The sequence below is a fragment of the Delphinus delphis genome, chromosome 3 (assembly GCF_949987515.2).
Source record: "Delphinus delphis chromosome 3, mDelDel1.2, whole genome shotgun sequence".
Taxonomy (NCBI): domain Eukaryota; kingdom Metazoa; phylum Chordata; class Mammalia; order Artiodactyla; family Delphinidae; genus Delphinus; species Delphinus delphis.
The window spans coordinates 63,011,124-63,029,212 of NC_082685.1; the positions used below are offsets into that span (position 1 = coordinate 63,011,124).

At 41.2% G+C, this 18,089-nt stretch overlaps 2 protein-coding genes across 2 annotated transcripts in view; one reads left to right on the forward strand and one right to left on the reverse strand.

Moving 5' to 3' along the window:
* Positions 1 to 16,877, reverse strand: part of HSPA4 (heat shock protein family A (Hsp70) member 4) — a 42,644-nt gene extending 25,767 nt beyond the window's left edge. The window contains exons 1-4 of the mRNA XM_060008852.1: positions 16,527 to 16,877; positions 6,031 to 6,088; positions 3,827 to 3,967; positions 1,867 to 1,989 (exon numbers count right to left, since the gene is read on the reverse strand). Coding sequence (XP_059864835.1) covers positions 1,867 to 1,989; positions 3,827 to 3,967; positions 6,031 to 6,088; positions 16,527 to 16,633 — 429 coding nt within the window. The 5' untranslated portion in view covers positions 16,634 to 16,877. The remainder of the gene's footprint in view (positions 1 to 1,866; positions 1,990 to 3,826; positions 3,968 to 6,030; positions 6,089 to 16,526) is intronic.
* A 310-nt stretch (positions 16,878 to 17,187) lies between these two features.
* The window catches only part of ZCCHC10 (zinc finger CCHC-type containing 10), a 42,724-nt gene continuing 41,822 nt past the window's right edge, over positions 17,188 to 18,089 (forward strand). The window contains exon 1 of the mRNA XM_060006939.1: positions 17,188 to 17,326. The gene's annotated coding sequence lies outside the window, so the exon portion shown is untranslated. The remainder of the gene's footprint in view (positions 17,327 to 18,089) is intronic.

Genomic DNA, 18,089 nt, shown 5'->3' on the forward strand with positions numbered 1-18,089 from the left:
TGATAAATAGTTCCCTAAATCAACAGAAAAATTTCCCTAAATTATAAGAGTGGTTCACTGTGCCTAAACTGTACAATGTAGTTTATGCTTTACACTTAATTTGCTTCTGGAAGTCTGGAATTTCGGTACATGCAAGGCATAACATGCCTATGTGAATGACCTCCAATAGAAATCCTGGACTCCAAGGCTCAGGCAGAACTTTGCTGGTGTATGACATTTCATACGTGCTGTTACAACTTGCTGCTGGAGGAATTAAGCACTTCTGGTCTGACTCCAATGGAAGGTGACTCTTGGAAGCTTGTATCTGGCTTCCTCCAGACATTGTCCATGTATGTTTCCCCTTTACTGATTTTATTTTGCATCCTTTCACTATAATAAATCTTAGCCGTGAATATGGCTTTATTCTGAGTCCTGTAAATTCTCCTATCAAATCACCAAAACTCTTGAGGACCCCCAACACATAACTTAATTCATCACCTTTTAACTTGATCCCAAAAGCTGGAAAAGCCACTCAGGCAGTCTTGCCATTTTACATAAATTTTACTTCTAGGGCTTCCCTGGTGGCGCAGTGGTTGAGAGTCCGCCTGCCGATGCAGGGGACACTTGTTTGTGCCCCGGTCTGGGAAGATCCCACATGCCGCGGAGCGGCTAGGCCCGTGAGCCATGGCCGCTGAGCCTGCGCGTCCGGAGCCTGTGCTCCACAACGGGAGAGGCCACAGCAGTGAGAGGCCCGCATTCCGGGGAGGGAAAAAAAATAAAAAAAATTTTTTACTTCTACATGGAGCAAAATTCAGAATCAAAGTTAGGGCGGTAGATGGGGGGAAATGGGGACAAATCACCAAGTCCAACAGAGATTTGGGGGAAGGCAGAAACCATCTAAGAAATACAGTGCCTGTATTGAATCTGAGCTCTTTAAGGGAAGTAGCATTCTTATTCTTTGCATCTCCAAAATGTGGGTTATGAGCCATAAGCCAATTCTTCCTGACAAATGTCAGTACTACTTTACTAGATAGCCTAGAACCAAGGAATCCATCAGTCAAAAAACTGTGAGGTGAAATAAGCCACCTAACAGTCCTTGCTTTGACAACCAATGCACCAAAATTAAGACAAAAGATGCCAGTAAACAACAAGGTCCTACTGTACAGCACAGGGAACTATATCCAATATCCTGTGACAAACCATAATGGCAAAGAACATACATATGTGTAACTGAATCACTTTGCTGTAGAGAAGAAATTAACACAACACTGTAAATCAACTCTACTTCAAAAAAAATTTTTTTTAATAAACAAAAATTTTAAAAGGCATAGGAGGCCAAAGAGCTAAAATATCAGATAACAGCGGCAGAATGAGGAGATTCATTGGAAAGGCCAATACAACCACCCAAATTTCAACAGTCCCTATGGACTTCACCATACTACAAGCACAAAGCTACAAACAGCCAGGCTTCCATCTAAATAGGGAAATGGAAAAGACAAGATCAAGTCTACTGCTGCCTTGCCTTTAGTGCTAGATACAAAAACAGCAAAGATACAGAGATAGAAATGAAGAAAAAAACAGCATTTCTAACTGAGAGTATTCAACTAATTCAACAAACATGTGTCTACCATGTGCCAGGCACTATGCTAGGTGCTAGAAGGAATCCAGGAAGAAGTGGGCTGAGATAAGCCTTTAAACAGAATAACAGAATCATGAGCAAAAACTAGGGGGCAGAAAAAAATATTCAAGAATATGAGAACTAGTTTGATGAATTCTTAAAATAACCATTACCACCTAAGACAAAAAGCAATTTTATTTTCAATTAATAGCTTTCTTCTTTCTGCTTCTTCATGCAAGATCCCAATAATGTGTAGGGATCAAACTCACCGAAAGAACACAGTCCACAACAGGCTTCTTAAGAACACTTTCCGCTGTCTCCTTCAGTTTGGACAAAAGCATGGCAGTCACTTGCTCCGTGGTAAAATTTCGCTCTTCCTCCATGTATTTCACCTGCAATAAAAAACCAAAAGGATCTAAACTTAATACTTCTTCATGTCCTAAAAACCTAAAATGAATAATCTCTAAATCATCAATGGAACATTAACTCAGGAAGGAATTAAGAAAGCTAGTTTTAGAAGCGAAAACAACTTGAAGGTCACTTTTAGCTTTTTAATATGCTTGTCAAGCATGATACCTGGAGATGAGGACCACTATGTAAATGGCACGTTGTGACCACCAACAAAACTTGAAGACAATTACCTGGGCAGAAGCAAATTGGTATAGCTCACTATGACCCACACTGTCCCTCCATAAAGGGATCTGGTGGTGGAAACTATTTTACCATCTGACGTACTGTGTGTATTTTACTTTGTTTACTGTGTTGACTTTATGATCATCGTCCCAATTAGGATCCAATCTAACGCAATGGTTTTTGTCAGATTTGTTCACTGTCATAGCCCCAACACGGAGGACAAACTTGACACAATAAATACGTGTTGAATTAAAGAATAAACAACAAACAAAGCTTCAAGATATCCTAAACCTGGATAAAGGTATGCAACTTTGACAACAGTTACAAACTTTAAATGTTGAAAAGACTGCCTAAGTAAGATAAGGTCCTATTCCACATGCCCATACTCCCCAAGTACAACCCAGACCAGAAAATGTCACTTTCTTCTTTTAGTTCCTGCTCCAACTCAACCTGAACACCACCTTCTCACTCCCCAGTCCAACCATAATTTATTCTGGTTTAGAATTTAACAGTGTCTCACTTTATTGCATGATAAAGATCGGAAAATAACCCTCCCAGTGAGCCTCTTTCAAAGCTACCTCTTCTTCCCTCATTTAAGTCTTTGTCAATTCCTCCAAGCTCATACTTGGATCCACTTGTTCCCAGGTCTTCTCCCTAGTCTCTTTCTCCTTTGGCACTTGTAACGCTTCTGACTAAATCTGCCAATACGCATCCTATTTCTTTCTTGACTATAAGTATCCCCCATTTCCTCAGCTCCCTTTCCTTTTTTCCTCCTCTGCACTCCATATTTATCCATTAGCAGGCCCATTCAAACTGTACTAAAATTATTGCTGAAAATACCATAAGTAAACCCGTGATCATTTTTCAGTTATCAAAATTCTTCACTTCCAAATTCAACTGAATTCTCAGCTACAATGGCACAATTAACTACCTTTTCCCCACAATTCTCATCATCTCTTGGATTTTGAACCTGTTCCCATGATCCTTATTTCTACAAATGGGGTGTCTCAAACACCACATTTCCTCTCTCTAAACTCAGTTGCCTGAAAAGCTCAAACAACCTTCTGGATTCCTCTTACCACCTGAGTGCAAGAGAGACAAATGTGTTCACCGTACCCATCCCTCAGCCTCTAATCTTTTTTGTATGATCAGTTCACTGCATGCTTCACAAAGAGACTCTCCTAGATGGTGCAGAGATAGCAAAGACTAAACTCCATTTTCCCCAAAAGAACAACACCTTTCCAATCCTACTGTCAAGAGTATGACCACATATCTGGCGGTGACTTTAAAGTGTTGATTTCTTTGCCTGCTCCTCCGGAAGTCATTCACTAAAATCATACCAGCAAGACTGCTGCATTAGTCAACAAGACAAGTAGCAACTTCACATCATTACCACCTATCTGTCCAACCCCTATTAACAGTGCCACCTATGACTCCCAAATAAAATCCAGATTATTCAAAAACTGCCAATGGTCTTTACTAGCAAAAGACTTTCCAAAGCATTTGTAACCATTTTCATTACAACTTGAAAGTAGAATGGTATAATATACAATGACCTGTATTTCAATCATTAAGGTATTATCTTGAAAACCTTACCTTTATACCTGTTAACCCAGTGGGCAACTGCACAATATCATATGCAAGTTTAGATTTTTCTGCCTCCACAAATGGATCAGAGAATGCTCGGCCATGGAATCTTTTAAATCCTTGGACTGTGTTCTTTGCATTGGATATTACCTAAGAAAAAGTGTATCAGAGTCAAAGAGTGGAAAGACTAATAGCAATGAAATTATGAAAAAAAAAATTCAACAATCTCAGGATTAAATTAGAATCATTTTCCTTCTGAGTTAGTTTTCTTTAGCACTAAACCTTTCTGAACGATGCCTGCTAGCTTGTGAAGTGAGGAGTGAGGGACCTGTACAGGTCACATGCAGGGCTAGGACCGGAGCCCAGATTGCCTTACTTCCTCATGAAGACAGGTCATTACCCTTATAAAAGTATTCTCTGTTCTTAAACTTCTAACAAACATTTACATAAAATAATTTTTATCTTTTAAAAACTACCCGTAGTTTGTTATTTGAACTTTCCAGGGGCCAATCTGGCAGTATGTATCAATTCAGTTATTCTAGTGAAGAAAACTTACCATAATGGAAAAAAAGATGACACTAAGCCCACAAAGCTAATGCAAATAAACTGATAGAGCATTATTTATCACAGCAGAAAACTGCAAAGAGCCTAGAGGGTAAATGACAGGAGAATGGGTAAATAAATTATGGCATATCCATACAATGGTTAATATTATTTTAGAAGTCTGGAGACAAGTATCTATATGATATGATGTCACTTTCTTGGGGTGGGGAGAAAAACATTTATATGCTTAGAAAGAGTACAAAAGGTTACACATTAAGATATTAACAGTGATTTTTGGATAATGGTAGTATGCTAACTTCTAAATTCCTCACACTTTTACATCTATATTTTCTAATTTCTCTAGAATAAAGTATTATAATTTATGGGAAAAAATGCTGGCAAAGGACATTCAAAAAATTTCAGAATGAACTTCTGCTTAAGACTTATAGGCTCCTCTTCCCAATGCAGAAGTTAAGTGCAACAAGTCCCAAGGAAGAACAGCAGAGCTCCTCTGCATCAGCAATGTCAAAAGGCACAAACAGAAGTTCTTTTGTAAAACAATATGAGGGCTCCAAAGTCAGGCCCTGTTTCAGTAAGCTGCCAAGTAGAAACTCAGTATCACAATAACTATGTCAACCTAGAACTAGGCAGCCAGTTTAGTACAATAACTATTCTCAATAATGAAAGCAAGTTTAAAAACAGGAAGAATTCACTGGACTTTTAGAAGGAAAGACGTTTCAAAACAGCTCTGTACTTGCTATCTACTGTCTCCTAAAACATGTTGAACTTTCTGAAAATGAGATTATAAAACACCCAATTTAATTAAATTGGCCAAGCACAATTTTCTTGGGCTTATAAATCTTAGGCGCTGCCTGGTCCAGAAAAAGAAACAGTTATTCATTCTATACGTTGCTCCAGATTGAACTATTAAAACATCTAACATGCAACTCCTTAATTTTACAGCAACCTCAGACACTCAGGGAAATAGAACTCTTCAGGTTCTGCTGCTCTGGTTACAGAGGAACCAGCAAATATGTCAGGTTCCTGGTTTAAAAGTAAACTAATGGTAAGTGTGCTTCTACAAGTATGTTTTCCTTCCTTGAGAACCTTGATCAACACTGACCTTAAATATGAATATGATGAAGACAGAACAAGACACTTTAACGAGCATTTAAAATACCCAGGAAAGGGCTTCCCTGGTGGCGCAGTGGTTGAGGGTCCGCCTGCCAATGCAGGGGACGTGGGTTTGTGCCCCGGTCCGGGAGGGTCCCGGCATGCCGCGGAGCGGCTAGGCCTGTGAACCATGGCCGCTGAGCCTGCGCGTCCGGAGCCTTTGCTCCTTAACGGGAGAGGCCACAGCAGTGAGGAGCCCACGTACCACAAAAAAATAAAATAAAATAAAATACCCAGGAAAAAATTTAAAAAATAAAATACCCAGGAACAAGCAAACATCCTAGCACTTTGCATTAAACAGATTATACATGTTCATGCTATTTTAAAAAGCTATTTGCTTCTCACTCAAGTACGTTAAGAAGGATCAGGTTCATCTCTCAGTTGTACACCCAGGGGCTCACAGTGGTGGGCACATAATGGGCACTGAAATACTTGCTGAATGGGAAGGATGGACAAACCACAGAAGAAAGTCACTTTAGGGAAAAACAAAGTTCTACCTGGCTTTTAGCTGCTGCTCCAATTGAACGATTCTTAGGACCAAAAGAAATGCAAGCCCTAGAAGACAAAACAAACATTTAAACATCAAACCTTACTGCAATTATTACATCCAAAACCAAAGCAGGCAAGGACTTCCCTGGTGGTCCAGTGGTTAAGACTCCGCGCTCCCACTGCAGTGGGGGGGAAGGTTCGATCCCTGTTTACGGAACTAAGATCCCAAAAGCCTCGCAGCACAGCAAAAAAATCTGCTTAGCCGAAAAGCCCTATTTTTGTTAACTGCACACAGTAAGTCTATGATTTTGACCTTTCTACTGAGTAAACTGTCCATGGAATGCGCTGCTTCTTAGAATAATGGGAGTTCATCACTTAGATGTTGAAGTACAAGTTTGGTATGACCATCTGTCTGAAATACTGGAGAGAGGTGGACTAACCAGTCTCCACTGTCCTCTAATTCTTCAAGTCTGGTGTTCAAAATTCCAATATAAAATAGTATACCCTCATATCAATACATCAATAAAATGTTCTTTGTGTTTAGAACAGCTCATAACTTCACCAAGAGAATAGTCTATAAACCCTGAAAACAACGCTTGTCCTATTGTGAATATTGAATACATAAAAAGTTATTTTTCTAGAACTAGTTTCCAAGGACTCAATTTCTTTTTTTTTTTTTTTAAAGACTCAATTTCTGACAAGGAACTTCATTCCCACTTCTGAACACATTCTTCCAAATCAATTCATACACTGCTGGTTTGATGTATATGCTGCTTATTTTAGAAAGCAAAATTGAAACTTGCTTAAAGGTATAAACACTTTAAAACACTGTGTTTAAGCTTAAAAAGTCAGTTATTTTGGAGTTGATGTTTTTGCTATCATGGCCTCCATGCTTCCCCCTGTTTTTCACTCTGGAACCTTGGATATATTTGTCATCTCCCTTTCCAGTAGCTGATTTCTCTCAAGCTAAAATAAGATCAAATTCACCCATGCCACCCCCAAAAAATCCAAAAGACAAAGCTCTTCCCAGAGTCCATTTCTCCCTCAGGTTAGTAAAGCCTTCTCTTCCTCCTACTTAATAATAATGACTGCATAAATTGCCTATATGCACCATCTCATTTAATCCTCATAAGCACCCTATCTTATTCCCACTTTATAGGAGAGGAAACTGAGTCCAAAAAGGTATTAATAAGTAAATTTGTCCAGAGTCATACAATCTGAAAGCAATGGGCGTCAGGACTATAGATCGTTTCTCCATACTTCACACTCTAGCTAGCTTTGACCCTCTCTCTATCCCCCCTGGACCCCTAATTCTTCGAATTTAGTGGAACGAGTAAGAATAAGAGCTCTGCAGCCATACTGCCTTGGTCCAAATCTGACCGGACTAGATGACCTACTAATTAAGTAGAACTGTTTTACTTAAACTTACCAGCCTTGTACAAACTGGCAGAATGCTCAGCCTCTCTGTGCCTCAGTGGTCCTTTCCAAACAATGGTGCAAGAGTCCCTGTGAGCCAATCTCCCAGAAAAGTTACAAGCAGCTATGCCCTGAATAAATGACACAGCCTGGAATTTCATCAGATTTCCTATGAGCCCTAAGCTCTATGGGCCTAGAACATGCTGAGGGGTAGCCCCTCTAGAGCACAGGTATCAAGCTCAGCCTTTCTGCAAATATACCACCTATCACTTAAAAAAAAAAAAAAATCCTGAGTACCACTTAAATGTCTCCCCTATTACAGCCCTTTAGGAAATTGCCCACCGTAATCTTACCTACTCCATTCACCCTGTCCACTCCTTCTAGCCTATGCATGCAAACCTACATCTTTCTAAAAGCCACCAGATCTGAATTTCTAACATGCATCCCACCAATAACTCAATCCCAACATAACTAAAAGCCAACATTATTTATCTTCCATTGTTTCCTGCAGCCCTGTTTTCAAGCCTTCATCTCCTCAAAACAATACTAGCTCTAAGAATGAAAAAATTAATGTTCCCAACTTTATTGTATGTCTGTTGAAGGGTTAATTTCCTATTCTACCTTGGTAACTCTGAATCTGTCTTGCTTCTAATTACCTTCCAAACAAAAACATTACCAGCAAATAGGGTCCAGATTCCGTAATGTAGAACCTAAGGCCTCTCACAATCCCAACCCCACCCCCATTTTCCAGGTGCAATCTCAAGCACACAGTGCCCCAACACAAGTCAAACAGTCTTCCAATCCTCCTGCTTTGCTCTACCACTTTTGCCACCTGAAATGCCCTGGTCCTTCTAAATCTCACTCATTCTCCAGAGACATCACACACTTGTGATGCCTTCCCAATCTCTCTCAAGTAAAAATTGTTACTACCTCTTAAAACTTATTAGACTTGGCTTAAAACTTACTGGACTTTGGGCAATGTGAATGTAGAACATTTCCATCATCACACAATGTTCTACTGTACGGAGCTGCTCTAGGTAATATTCTCTTTGAAGTCAGTTAACATTTTTACTTACTCTTAAAATCTACATCTGCCTTAGAAGTAATAGATAGGAAATGGTTCGTATATCTTGAAAAGCTAAATAAAAGTTTGTCTCAGTTCAAATTATTCATCCTTTTATTCGTCTATATATGCACACACTACAAACAGTTCCCAACTTCTTACAAAGCAATCAAATGTAACTAATGGAACATCAATCTTTACCACATAATATGGCAATTACACCTCAAACAAGGCATAACTCTTGCAAAGTATGGGCAGAATTCACACTTTTCTTATCGTATTATAGAAAATCATTAATATATTATTACATAATTCTTACATTCTAAAAAAAGTTCTATAACAAGCCAACTAGTACATTAAAGAAAGGAATCCTTAGCTTTTCCACTTTATGGTCAATTTGATTGAGTTGAACACATGTACAGTAAAAAGAGCTCAGGCTCTAGAATTAGACAGTATGGGTCTGTCTGAATCCCTTCTCTACCTTTCTAGCTGTGTGACCTGTTAATTAACTGCTCTGAAATTCAATTTGTTCATCTCTAAAATGGGGGAAATTACCGCACCTATGTAATATGGTTGCTATAAGGATTAAATTTGTTGATCCACTTTTAAAGGACATTTATCAGAGACTGGCACATCATAAATAACATTATATATTACTAAATCTCCAATGAAACCTTGGTCTGAGTTTCATACAAAAAATATATACCGGGACTTCCCTGGTGGCGCAGTGGTTGAGAGTCCACCTACCGATGCAGGGGACGCAGGTTCGTACCCCGGTCCAGGAAGACCCCACGTGCCGCGGAGCGGCTGGGCCCGTGAGCCATGGCCACTGAGCCTGAAGCCTGAAGCCTGTACTCCGCAACGGGAGAGGCCACGGCAGTGAGAGGCCCACGTACCGCAAAAAAAAAAAAAAAAATATATATATATATATATATATATACACACACACACACACACACACACATATATATACACACCAACTAGGGAGTTCCCTGGTGGCCTAGTGGTTAGGATTCTGGGCTTTCACTGCCATAGCCTGGGTCTAATCCCTGGTTGGGGAACTGAGATCCCACAAGACACAGGGCACAGACAAAAAAAGAAAAAAAAAAAAAAAACCAGTACAAACCAAAAATATACCAACTAGTTTGCTATGTAAATTGTGCTTCACCTTCTCAAACTATCCACTAAAACCCACTCAGCCATCTTTAAAATCATGAGGAATAAAAAGTTCTACCATTTCCTTTTCAAAAGGACAACTGAGGGCTTCCCTGGCGGCGCAGTGGTTGAGAGTCCGCCTGCCGATGCAGGGGACACGGGTTCATGCCCCGGTCCGGGAAGATCCCACATGCCGCAGAGCGGCTGGGCCCGTGAGCCATGGCCGCTGAGCCTGCGCGTCCAGAGCCTGTGCTCCACAACGGCGGAGGCCACAACAGTGAGAGGCTCGCGTACCGCAAAAAAAAAAAAAGACGACGACTGAATGAGGGTAGATATGTTAAACAGCACAAATTGAAAGGGTTTTTTAAAGTAAAAGCTTACATAAAGAAATCTAATATTTAAATGTGAAAAAGGCCCAAAAAGATTACGTCAAATTTTAGGGCCAACGCTAGAACCTATTCCGTGCTTTCTAGTGCAAGCTCATCGTAGAAAATTAGAAAAGTGTAAAAAAGAACATAGGGATTATCAGTAACTCTACAACCAACACCCTCCTACCAGAGACGGCCATTACTATTTAGGTAAATACTGCTATGCAATCCTAATAAATTAAGTAATTCTTTTAAAAAGAGAAGCTAAATACCCCCATTAAGTTTGTTTCTCCTCAACAAACACTCTAAAAAATCTTCAGTGTCTGAATGATTCTGTCAGGATTTGGATAGGGAACAGATATTTAACGGAAATATGTATTGATACTATTTCCCACTCACCAGGAAATTCCAAATTTTCACATAGCCTGCATGCAATCCCTATGTAGGAAGCCTCTCTTTCATCCAAGCAGGTCAAGCTCCCTTGTCCCACGGCTTTCATTTTTGAGCCTTCATATGCCAGGCAGTGTGCTAAGCATTCTACACTTGATTCTCCCAAATACTCTAAGACAAGAACTATTACTGACCCAATTTTGTAAATGAAGAACTGAATAAAGGCAAGTTAATGTGCCCAGAAACATAACTAGTACTAGAGCTCAGGATTCAAAATCAGGACTACCAAACTCCAAGTCCCACACATACATTTTTTTTTTAACCTTTTTTTTTTTTTTTTTTTGGCTGCATCCTCCTTGCAGCGCACAGGCTTCTCTCTAGTTGCAGCACGCAGGCTCCAGAGAACGTGGGTTCTGTAGTTTGCAGCACGCAGGCTCTGGCGTTGAGGCGCCCAAGCTTAGTAGTTGTGGCGTGTGGGCTTAGTTGTTCCACTACACGTGGGATCTTAGTTCCATGACCAGGGATCGAATCCGCAACCCTTGCACTGGAAGGCAGACTCTTTACCACTGGACCACCAGGGAAGTCCCCATACATACTTTTGTACTGCCTACCAAACCCTCTAGATTTATTCCTACTTCTATACCTTCACCAGACTGTCCCAATCCTTTCTTCATGTATTCTAATCCTGTTTGCTCAAGTCCCACTCCTGCCTTTCCTTATCACTCTATCTCCCACAGATATGACTTGTCCTCTGAACTTGTATAATTAAGGTCTATATTTAATAACCTTGCCCATAATTGTACTCTCTATTCTTATTCTATTTACTGTTGCTTTACGTCATTCATATTTCCAACTAGAATGATTACATCTCCACAGCAGGACTCTATCTTACACTTCCTCTATACTTTTCACAAGGCCAAGTTAATGCTGCTAAAAATGGCAGTACTCAAGACACTTGCTACTTGACTGATATTACCTTTTCTCCATTCCAAATTACAGGCTGACATTACACAAAGTTAATTTAAATCAAGTTCAAAACTTTTCTGTTCTAATCTTTAAGTCCTAGAAATAATCATCTTTTTAAACCAGAGAATAGCCGTTGTTCTCTTTCCTGGGTAAAAGATACCACTGACCAAACATTTATGGATATTCTGATAGGATGTTATGAACAGCTGCAACCGGCACGGATCCTTAAAAGGTACAGTTTCACGTTTATAAGTGTGTGTAGGACCGCTCTCAGAATATTCAGACAGCTGTTACTCTAATTCAATTTCTTAAACAATATAAGAAAATGAGTTTTTCAGAGAACCTACAATAGTATTTGGACTATCAAATAAGAGAAGCAGGCAAGACTGGCATGGAAATGGTTATTAGGTTAATCAGACTACCCCACGGTCACTGCCTTAGCCCAGAGCTAGAAAATACCCAAAACAGTTGATATCGAACAGATCAAACAACTCATACTAGCAAGATATGCAGTTCCTTAAGAACCACAAACTCCTGAGTCAGTAAGATTTACACATTAAAAGCTACATATTTGATAAACCCTAAAGGCAAACTTCCATAGATTTAATTTTACTGTCCCAATATATGGTCCATTAATGAACAGAATTAATAAAATATACAAAAAGGTAATAATAACAATATGAGCAAATAATTGGGCAGTATTTACTATGTAACAGGCATTATGCTAAATATTTTATATAACTCATAATCCTCACAAACCCCAGTGAAACAGAGAAATCACTTACGTTCCTGGTGTAAATTAATCCCTTAAATTTTTGTAAAGTATTCTGGCAATAGGTACTGAAATTTTAAGCATATATATCCTTTCACCAATTTCACATCTTGAAATCTATCCAACAAAAATAAAAGTATTAACATGTAAACATAAATATAAAAGACTTGTTGAAGACTATTTCTAATTGCAAAAATTTAGAAACAACCTGAACATCTGAGGAAAGCATGTTAAAGCCATAGTATGGACTATTATGTACTTAAGGAGGTAAATTCATATTTACTGACTCTGAAAGATGTCTAAAATATAAGTGAAAGAAAATAATTACAAAATATAGTATGATCCTATTTGTTTATATGGGCACACACATCCCCACATATATTTGTAGAAGTCTAGAAAAAGTTATGCAAGGATAGACAGCAAACAGCAAATAATTAGAAACAATTTTACTTAGCACTTTATTTTTGTTGTTGTTGCTAAAGCAAACAAGTATTTTATGAAGTCAGAAAAAGTTTTAATTTAGGAAACCCAATTTAGAACCTGATGACATAAAGTTCCTGTAGATTACACCTACCAATTCTATATACAAAGTTGTATTTTAGTTCTTAAATGAGTCTAAGAAACTACTTTGATAACCTCAGTTAGACATGAGAAGTGTTAGCAATCTGAAGCTTTAGTTAACCAATCAACTTTCCTATTCACTGAAACCAAAAGATCCAGTCATCCTGACGCGCTTAGATCTACAACGTGTAAAGATATTCACTCCATAGAGGAACACTTTTCTTGCACAAATAAGGTATCAGATATTAATCTGCCAGTTAGCCAGAACCCACCTTACTTTCAGCTTTTGCTCCCAAGGGCAGTTATTAACAGACAATTTCATCTCTTCAAATTCCTAATATACTGTTTTATGAGGAACTAAGTCCATGAAAATGATAACTATTCATACACAAAATTATCTTCTTAGGTAACTCATATCTACTCTATAAATTTTGTACAGTACGGCCCAATTAACTCCTGTAATGTTTGGCAGTCCGTTAACATTTTTATTCCAAAGAAGCTTTAAGGTTGTACTCTTTCTAGTGTAATAATCCAACTAAATATAAAAATAGGCTTTCCATCTTATTCCAAAGCCTATGGTCATGAAATATCAACACGACACTCGTAAGTTAAAACTCCAAAGTTTATCTCTAAGCCGCCCACACTTTTCTCCCATGCTTCCACACTGGTGGGGAGCAACATAAACTCCCACGTGGACCAAATGATTGCAATATCCTCCTAAGCATCATCCGGCTTCTTCTCTTGCCCTTCTCAAATAAATTCGTTCTCCATAAAAAAGCCAATCACATCTTTAAAATATCAATTGGATCACCTCCCACAGCACCTAGATAAAAATCTTTAACATGATTTACAAAGCCCTGCCATAATCTAACCTGTCTTGCCTAACTTCTCTGCAGATTCAATTCACAGCATTTTTTCAAGTGGCTATAATCCTCTCAGTCTGTCAAGTGTGCCTCAGTTCTTCCTCACTTGCTATTCCTTCTGCCTGGAACAACTCTTCCTCGCTCCCACCACGAACCTCCATGGTAAAACCCTACTCATCCTCTGCGTTTCATCTTAAATGACACTTCTTTAAGAAGCACCTTCCATCACCACCCCATATCCAATTTAAATTAGGTCCCCGTCATTGCTTTCCGTACTTTCCCATCTGGACCTTTACCACAGTCAGTAATTACATATTTGTTTAGCATCTGGTTTTCTCCACTAGCCATGTCCATGATGGCAGGATCTTACTTGTTTATCAGAGTACCTTTAGTGCTTAGCACAACAGCTGGCATATTAGAAGCTACTCATTATCTGCTGAAATGAAAGGAAGCCTAAATTTGGTGGGAAAGCAAGGGTCTCTTCTAGGTAAGGCTCAACTGGCTCCTCAAAAATGGAATTCAAATCCTGTTGCACCCACAATTTTAAATGAGTTACTTTCACTATACCCAGCCCTCCAGAACCTGCATCTCATTCCACTCTCACACTAAAACAAACCTATCTCACATTCCCTGTGTACCTCTGAGATATAAATCCATTCTTCCATAATCACTACTTAAAAAAAAAAAAAAAAAATCAACCTTTCTGCCCACCATGTTCTACTTAGCCAAAGACTCCAACACAGAAATCTAAGCTAATCGAGATCACAGTTCAAAAACTACTTGGGGGCTTCCCTGGTGGTGCAGTGGTTGAGAGTCCGCCTGCTGATGCAGAGGACACGGGTTCGTTCCCTGGTCCGGGAAGATCCCACATGCCGCGGAGCGGCTGGGCCCGTGAGCCATGACCGATGAGCCTGCGCTTCCGGAGCCTGTGCTCCGCAACGGGAGAGGCCACAACAGTGAGAGGCCCGTGTACCGGGGGAAAAAAAAAAAAAACTACTTGAATGTATGGCATCCCTCTAAGTTCCTGGAAATATAGGAACATGTAAGGAAAATTACTTTTAAGTATTTAAACATATATTCTTATCACAATTACATGGTGTATCTGGTCACCCATCAAATAGTCTTTGGGACAAATTTAACTGTGATCTGGGAAGATTAAATTCTTTTCTGAAACAACTCTTTCAGTTCCAAATAATGAGATTCATGGTAAAACTGCTGTAGTTACTATTTGTTTAAAGGAGAAAAGGGGTCATAAGAGTCTAAAAGAAAGGACAGGAATACTTCATTCCAATATTTGGAATTCTCTTACCTTTGGAGCTAAAGTATGTTCAATTCTAGCTGGGAAAAGACCAAAAAGTTACATGCCTAACTCAGTGCTCTAGCCCTCTTAATTTCTTGAGGAAAACTATCTCTACAGATGAAGCAAACTAGGATCCAGAGAGGAAAATAACAAATAGGAAATTAATGCTTAAATACTTAAAAACTTCATTGTACAATACACTTCCCTGGAAATACAAATTAGACCCAATGTTAAAAACTATTAAGATGGGAGGGTTGGGGATTGGGCTGTGACTGCTAATGAGTACAGGGTTTCTCTTGTGGGATGATGAAAATGTTTTAAAATTGTGTTGATGGTTGCACAGTTTTGTGTCTACACTAAAAACAAACTGTACACTTTAAAAGGGTTAACTGCATGGTATGTGAATTATATCTCATTAGTTAAAAACTATAAATAAAATTGAGAAAGGAACATCAAACTGTGGTTTTGGATCTGGGATGGGTTTTGCGGGAAGCAAATGGGTTACGTCTAAAATAAGGGATAGAAATTTGATAAGTTTAAGGGAAATGTTGTCAGTCTTCTGGGTAGCAAATATCAGTCTGGTATAGGGAGCAATCGAGTTGGCCAGAAATTGCTCAAGAAGTGTAACAAAAGGTAGGGTGAAAAACGAGCCTTAAAACAGAGGCCCTTAATGAGACACAATGAGAACCTAGCAAATAACAGAAACTTCTTAAAGAGATTCTGTCCAAGAGGAAGACAATGGATTGAAAGGTGTCTCTACGTACAAGACTCTTACCCTATCCAAGGAAAGACCTGGGTCAGTCATGATTTCTTAGCGCTGTGTCTATACTGGCTCCATAACTTACCATAGGTTCTAAAAGTCAAAGTGAGCCCCTGAGTCATTCATTAACAATTGCAGCCAACACCCTGGTTGGAATGTATTACAGTGAAAGCGGAACGCTGTTAGGGATAGGTGCGCAAAGAATGACAGCAAAGAATGACCCAACATTCAGTTCAATATACTGAAGCGACGTGAAAAACCAAAGCGAATGCAAAAGGTATCCAAAAGGCATCGATTTTATTAAATCCTTTTCTGATATCTTTCCGCGCCAATCCTATCTGGAGATCTCTGGTGCTCCGACTCCCTCTCTTCCGGGCGCCACCCCACCCCCCACTCACGTGGGACTCCGGTCTCTGCACTGTCTTACCGCCTGCCGGCAGACGCCAGACCTGTTCAATTAAACTTTTATTAAGCTCCTGCTGTGTGCAAAGCTCCCAACTCTGTGCTGGGCTTTTGAGACGTCAGTACGCCCTGGGCCTATTATGTGCCCTCTAAAAGAGAATCTCGGTCCATCCCACATCCCGGGCCTGCCTTCCCCCCAGCTCCTACCCACAGCCTCCGCTGGTCCAAGTACCCACTCGGAGCCCTCGCTCGGCCGGCGGGCCACAGAAAAAAGGCCTCGCCCCTGGCGCAGACCCACACGGGGGGTCGCGGCCCCTAGTGACCTAAAACGCAGTGGGGGTCCACTACCCACCGGAGCCTCGGCTCGGAACGGAGGTGACTGCCCGGCCCGCGTTCCCCAAGCCGCGAGGGTCACAGACCCGAGCAAGCGCTACCTCCCCACCACCCCCCAACCCCCAGTGCACGCGGCTACCCTGGCCCACACTCACGGGGTGCAGCGGTCGCTGTATTCATTAGCGATCGTTTCGATGCCGCCGGCGCGGGCTACAGCGACGTAGCAGCTCTGGAACCCCAGATCTATGCCCACCACCGACATGGCGCCGGCTACAGCTCAGGCTCGAGCCCGGGTCCGGCCGGCAAGACAAGACACGGACCCCGGCGGGGCTGGCGCGCGTAAAGCGGGCCGCGTGGGCCAGGAAACTGGGGCTAGTGGGAGACGTGCGGAGGGCCACACAAGAGCCTAGGTTGTTAGAAGGAGGGCCGCAGCGGAGGACACTACTCAGGCCGGCTCCGGCTCAGCGGCCGCAGCCTGGGCGCCGGTAGCGGGGGCGGAGAAGATCTCGAAAGGTCTCGTCGCTACGAGAGTAAAGAAGCAGCGCGAGAACTGAGAGGGAATGTTCTCGCGAGACTCCGGGTCAGCCGCTTTTCTTCCTGAGGCCCCGCCCCCCAGTTACGTACACGTGTACGTCACTCCCAGGCCCAAGAACCTGGGAAGGGCCGGCGAAAGACAGTTGGGAGGCGGGGTTGGCCATTGAGCATGTACACGGACCCCGCCGCCGCGCTAAGGGCGGCGGCAAAGAGCAGTGGAGCACCTCCCCTTCCAGAAGAAAGTAGGACAGCCGGTTTGAGGCAAAATACTGAGGAAGCGCTTTTGTCCTACTTCCGCTTTTTTCTTTATCTCAAAGGAAGTTCTGGTTGTGGCACCTCCTACGCCACACCTTGTGTTGGGAAATGGGAGCACAAACTAATCTTAAAAGTCCAGAGGCGTCTCTCATCTGCTCTCCTTGAGGTAGGTTGGTGGGTAGAGAAGGCCGCCGTTGGAACGCGGCCTTCGGCAGTCTTAGCTAAGACGCTGTCAAAGTCAAAGACAGCGCCCTCTGCGGCGGAGGGGAGGACTCCACCCTCAAGTCCACCGCCTTGTTTTTTTCGTTCAGCCTCGTCGCACCGTTTTCTAAACCACTCCTGTCCTTAGATCAGACTGAGGAGCGTACGGCACTTAAGCCTTTCAATCCCCAACCCATTCTAAGCACATGTCTTGAGCTGGATGCAAGAGACACTGAGGTGGATGACATGCTCCTAGGTACGTTCAGACCAGCCGGTAAGTGGCAGGATGAAATGAAGCTAGCGAATCATCAGGACCCCTCGCTTGCATGGGCACCTGGAAGAGCAAGGAGTTGCTGAGAGTTATGGTGGCTTCCAGTTGTGGAGCGGAAGCCAGCTGTCAATCGGGAAGCAACTCTTTGTAATGAGCATTTCTGATAAATCGCTTAAAGATAGAAGACAGGGAATTTGAATTTCCATGTCTTCAGTAATTTGATGTGATGTCTTATTCTAAGTATTTACTTTGTAAATACTTAAGCATTGTATAAGCTTCAACCTCACAAAACCTGAATCCAGTACAAGAGTAGCTAGACAGGTAAATGGGGTCCCAGTACCTGGTGGCAAGTTTGTCCACACATAATGGGGGAGCGGAGGCGAAAGGGCAGAGAAAATTTTTTGTTTAAATTTTTCTGGTCTTGCCATAAAATATGAATTTTATTTCACACCTGCTG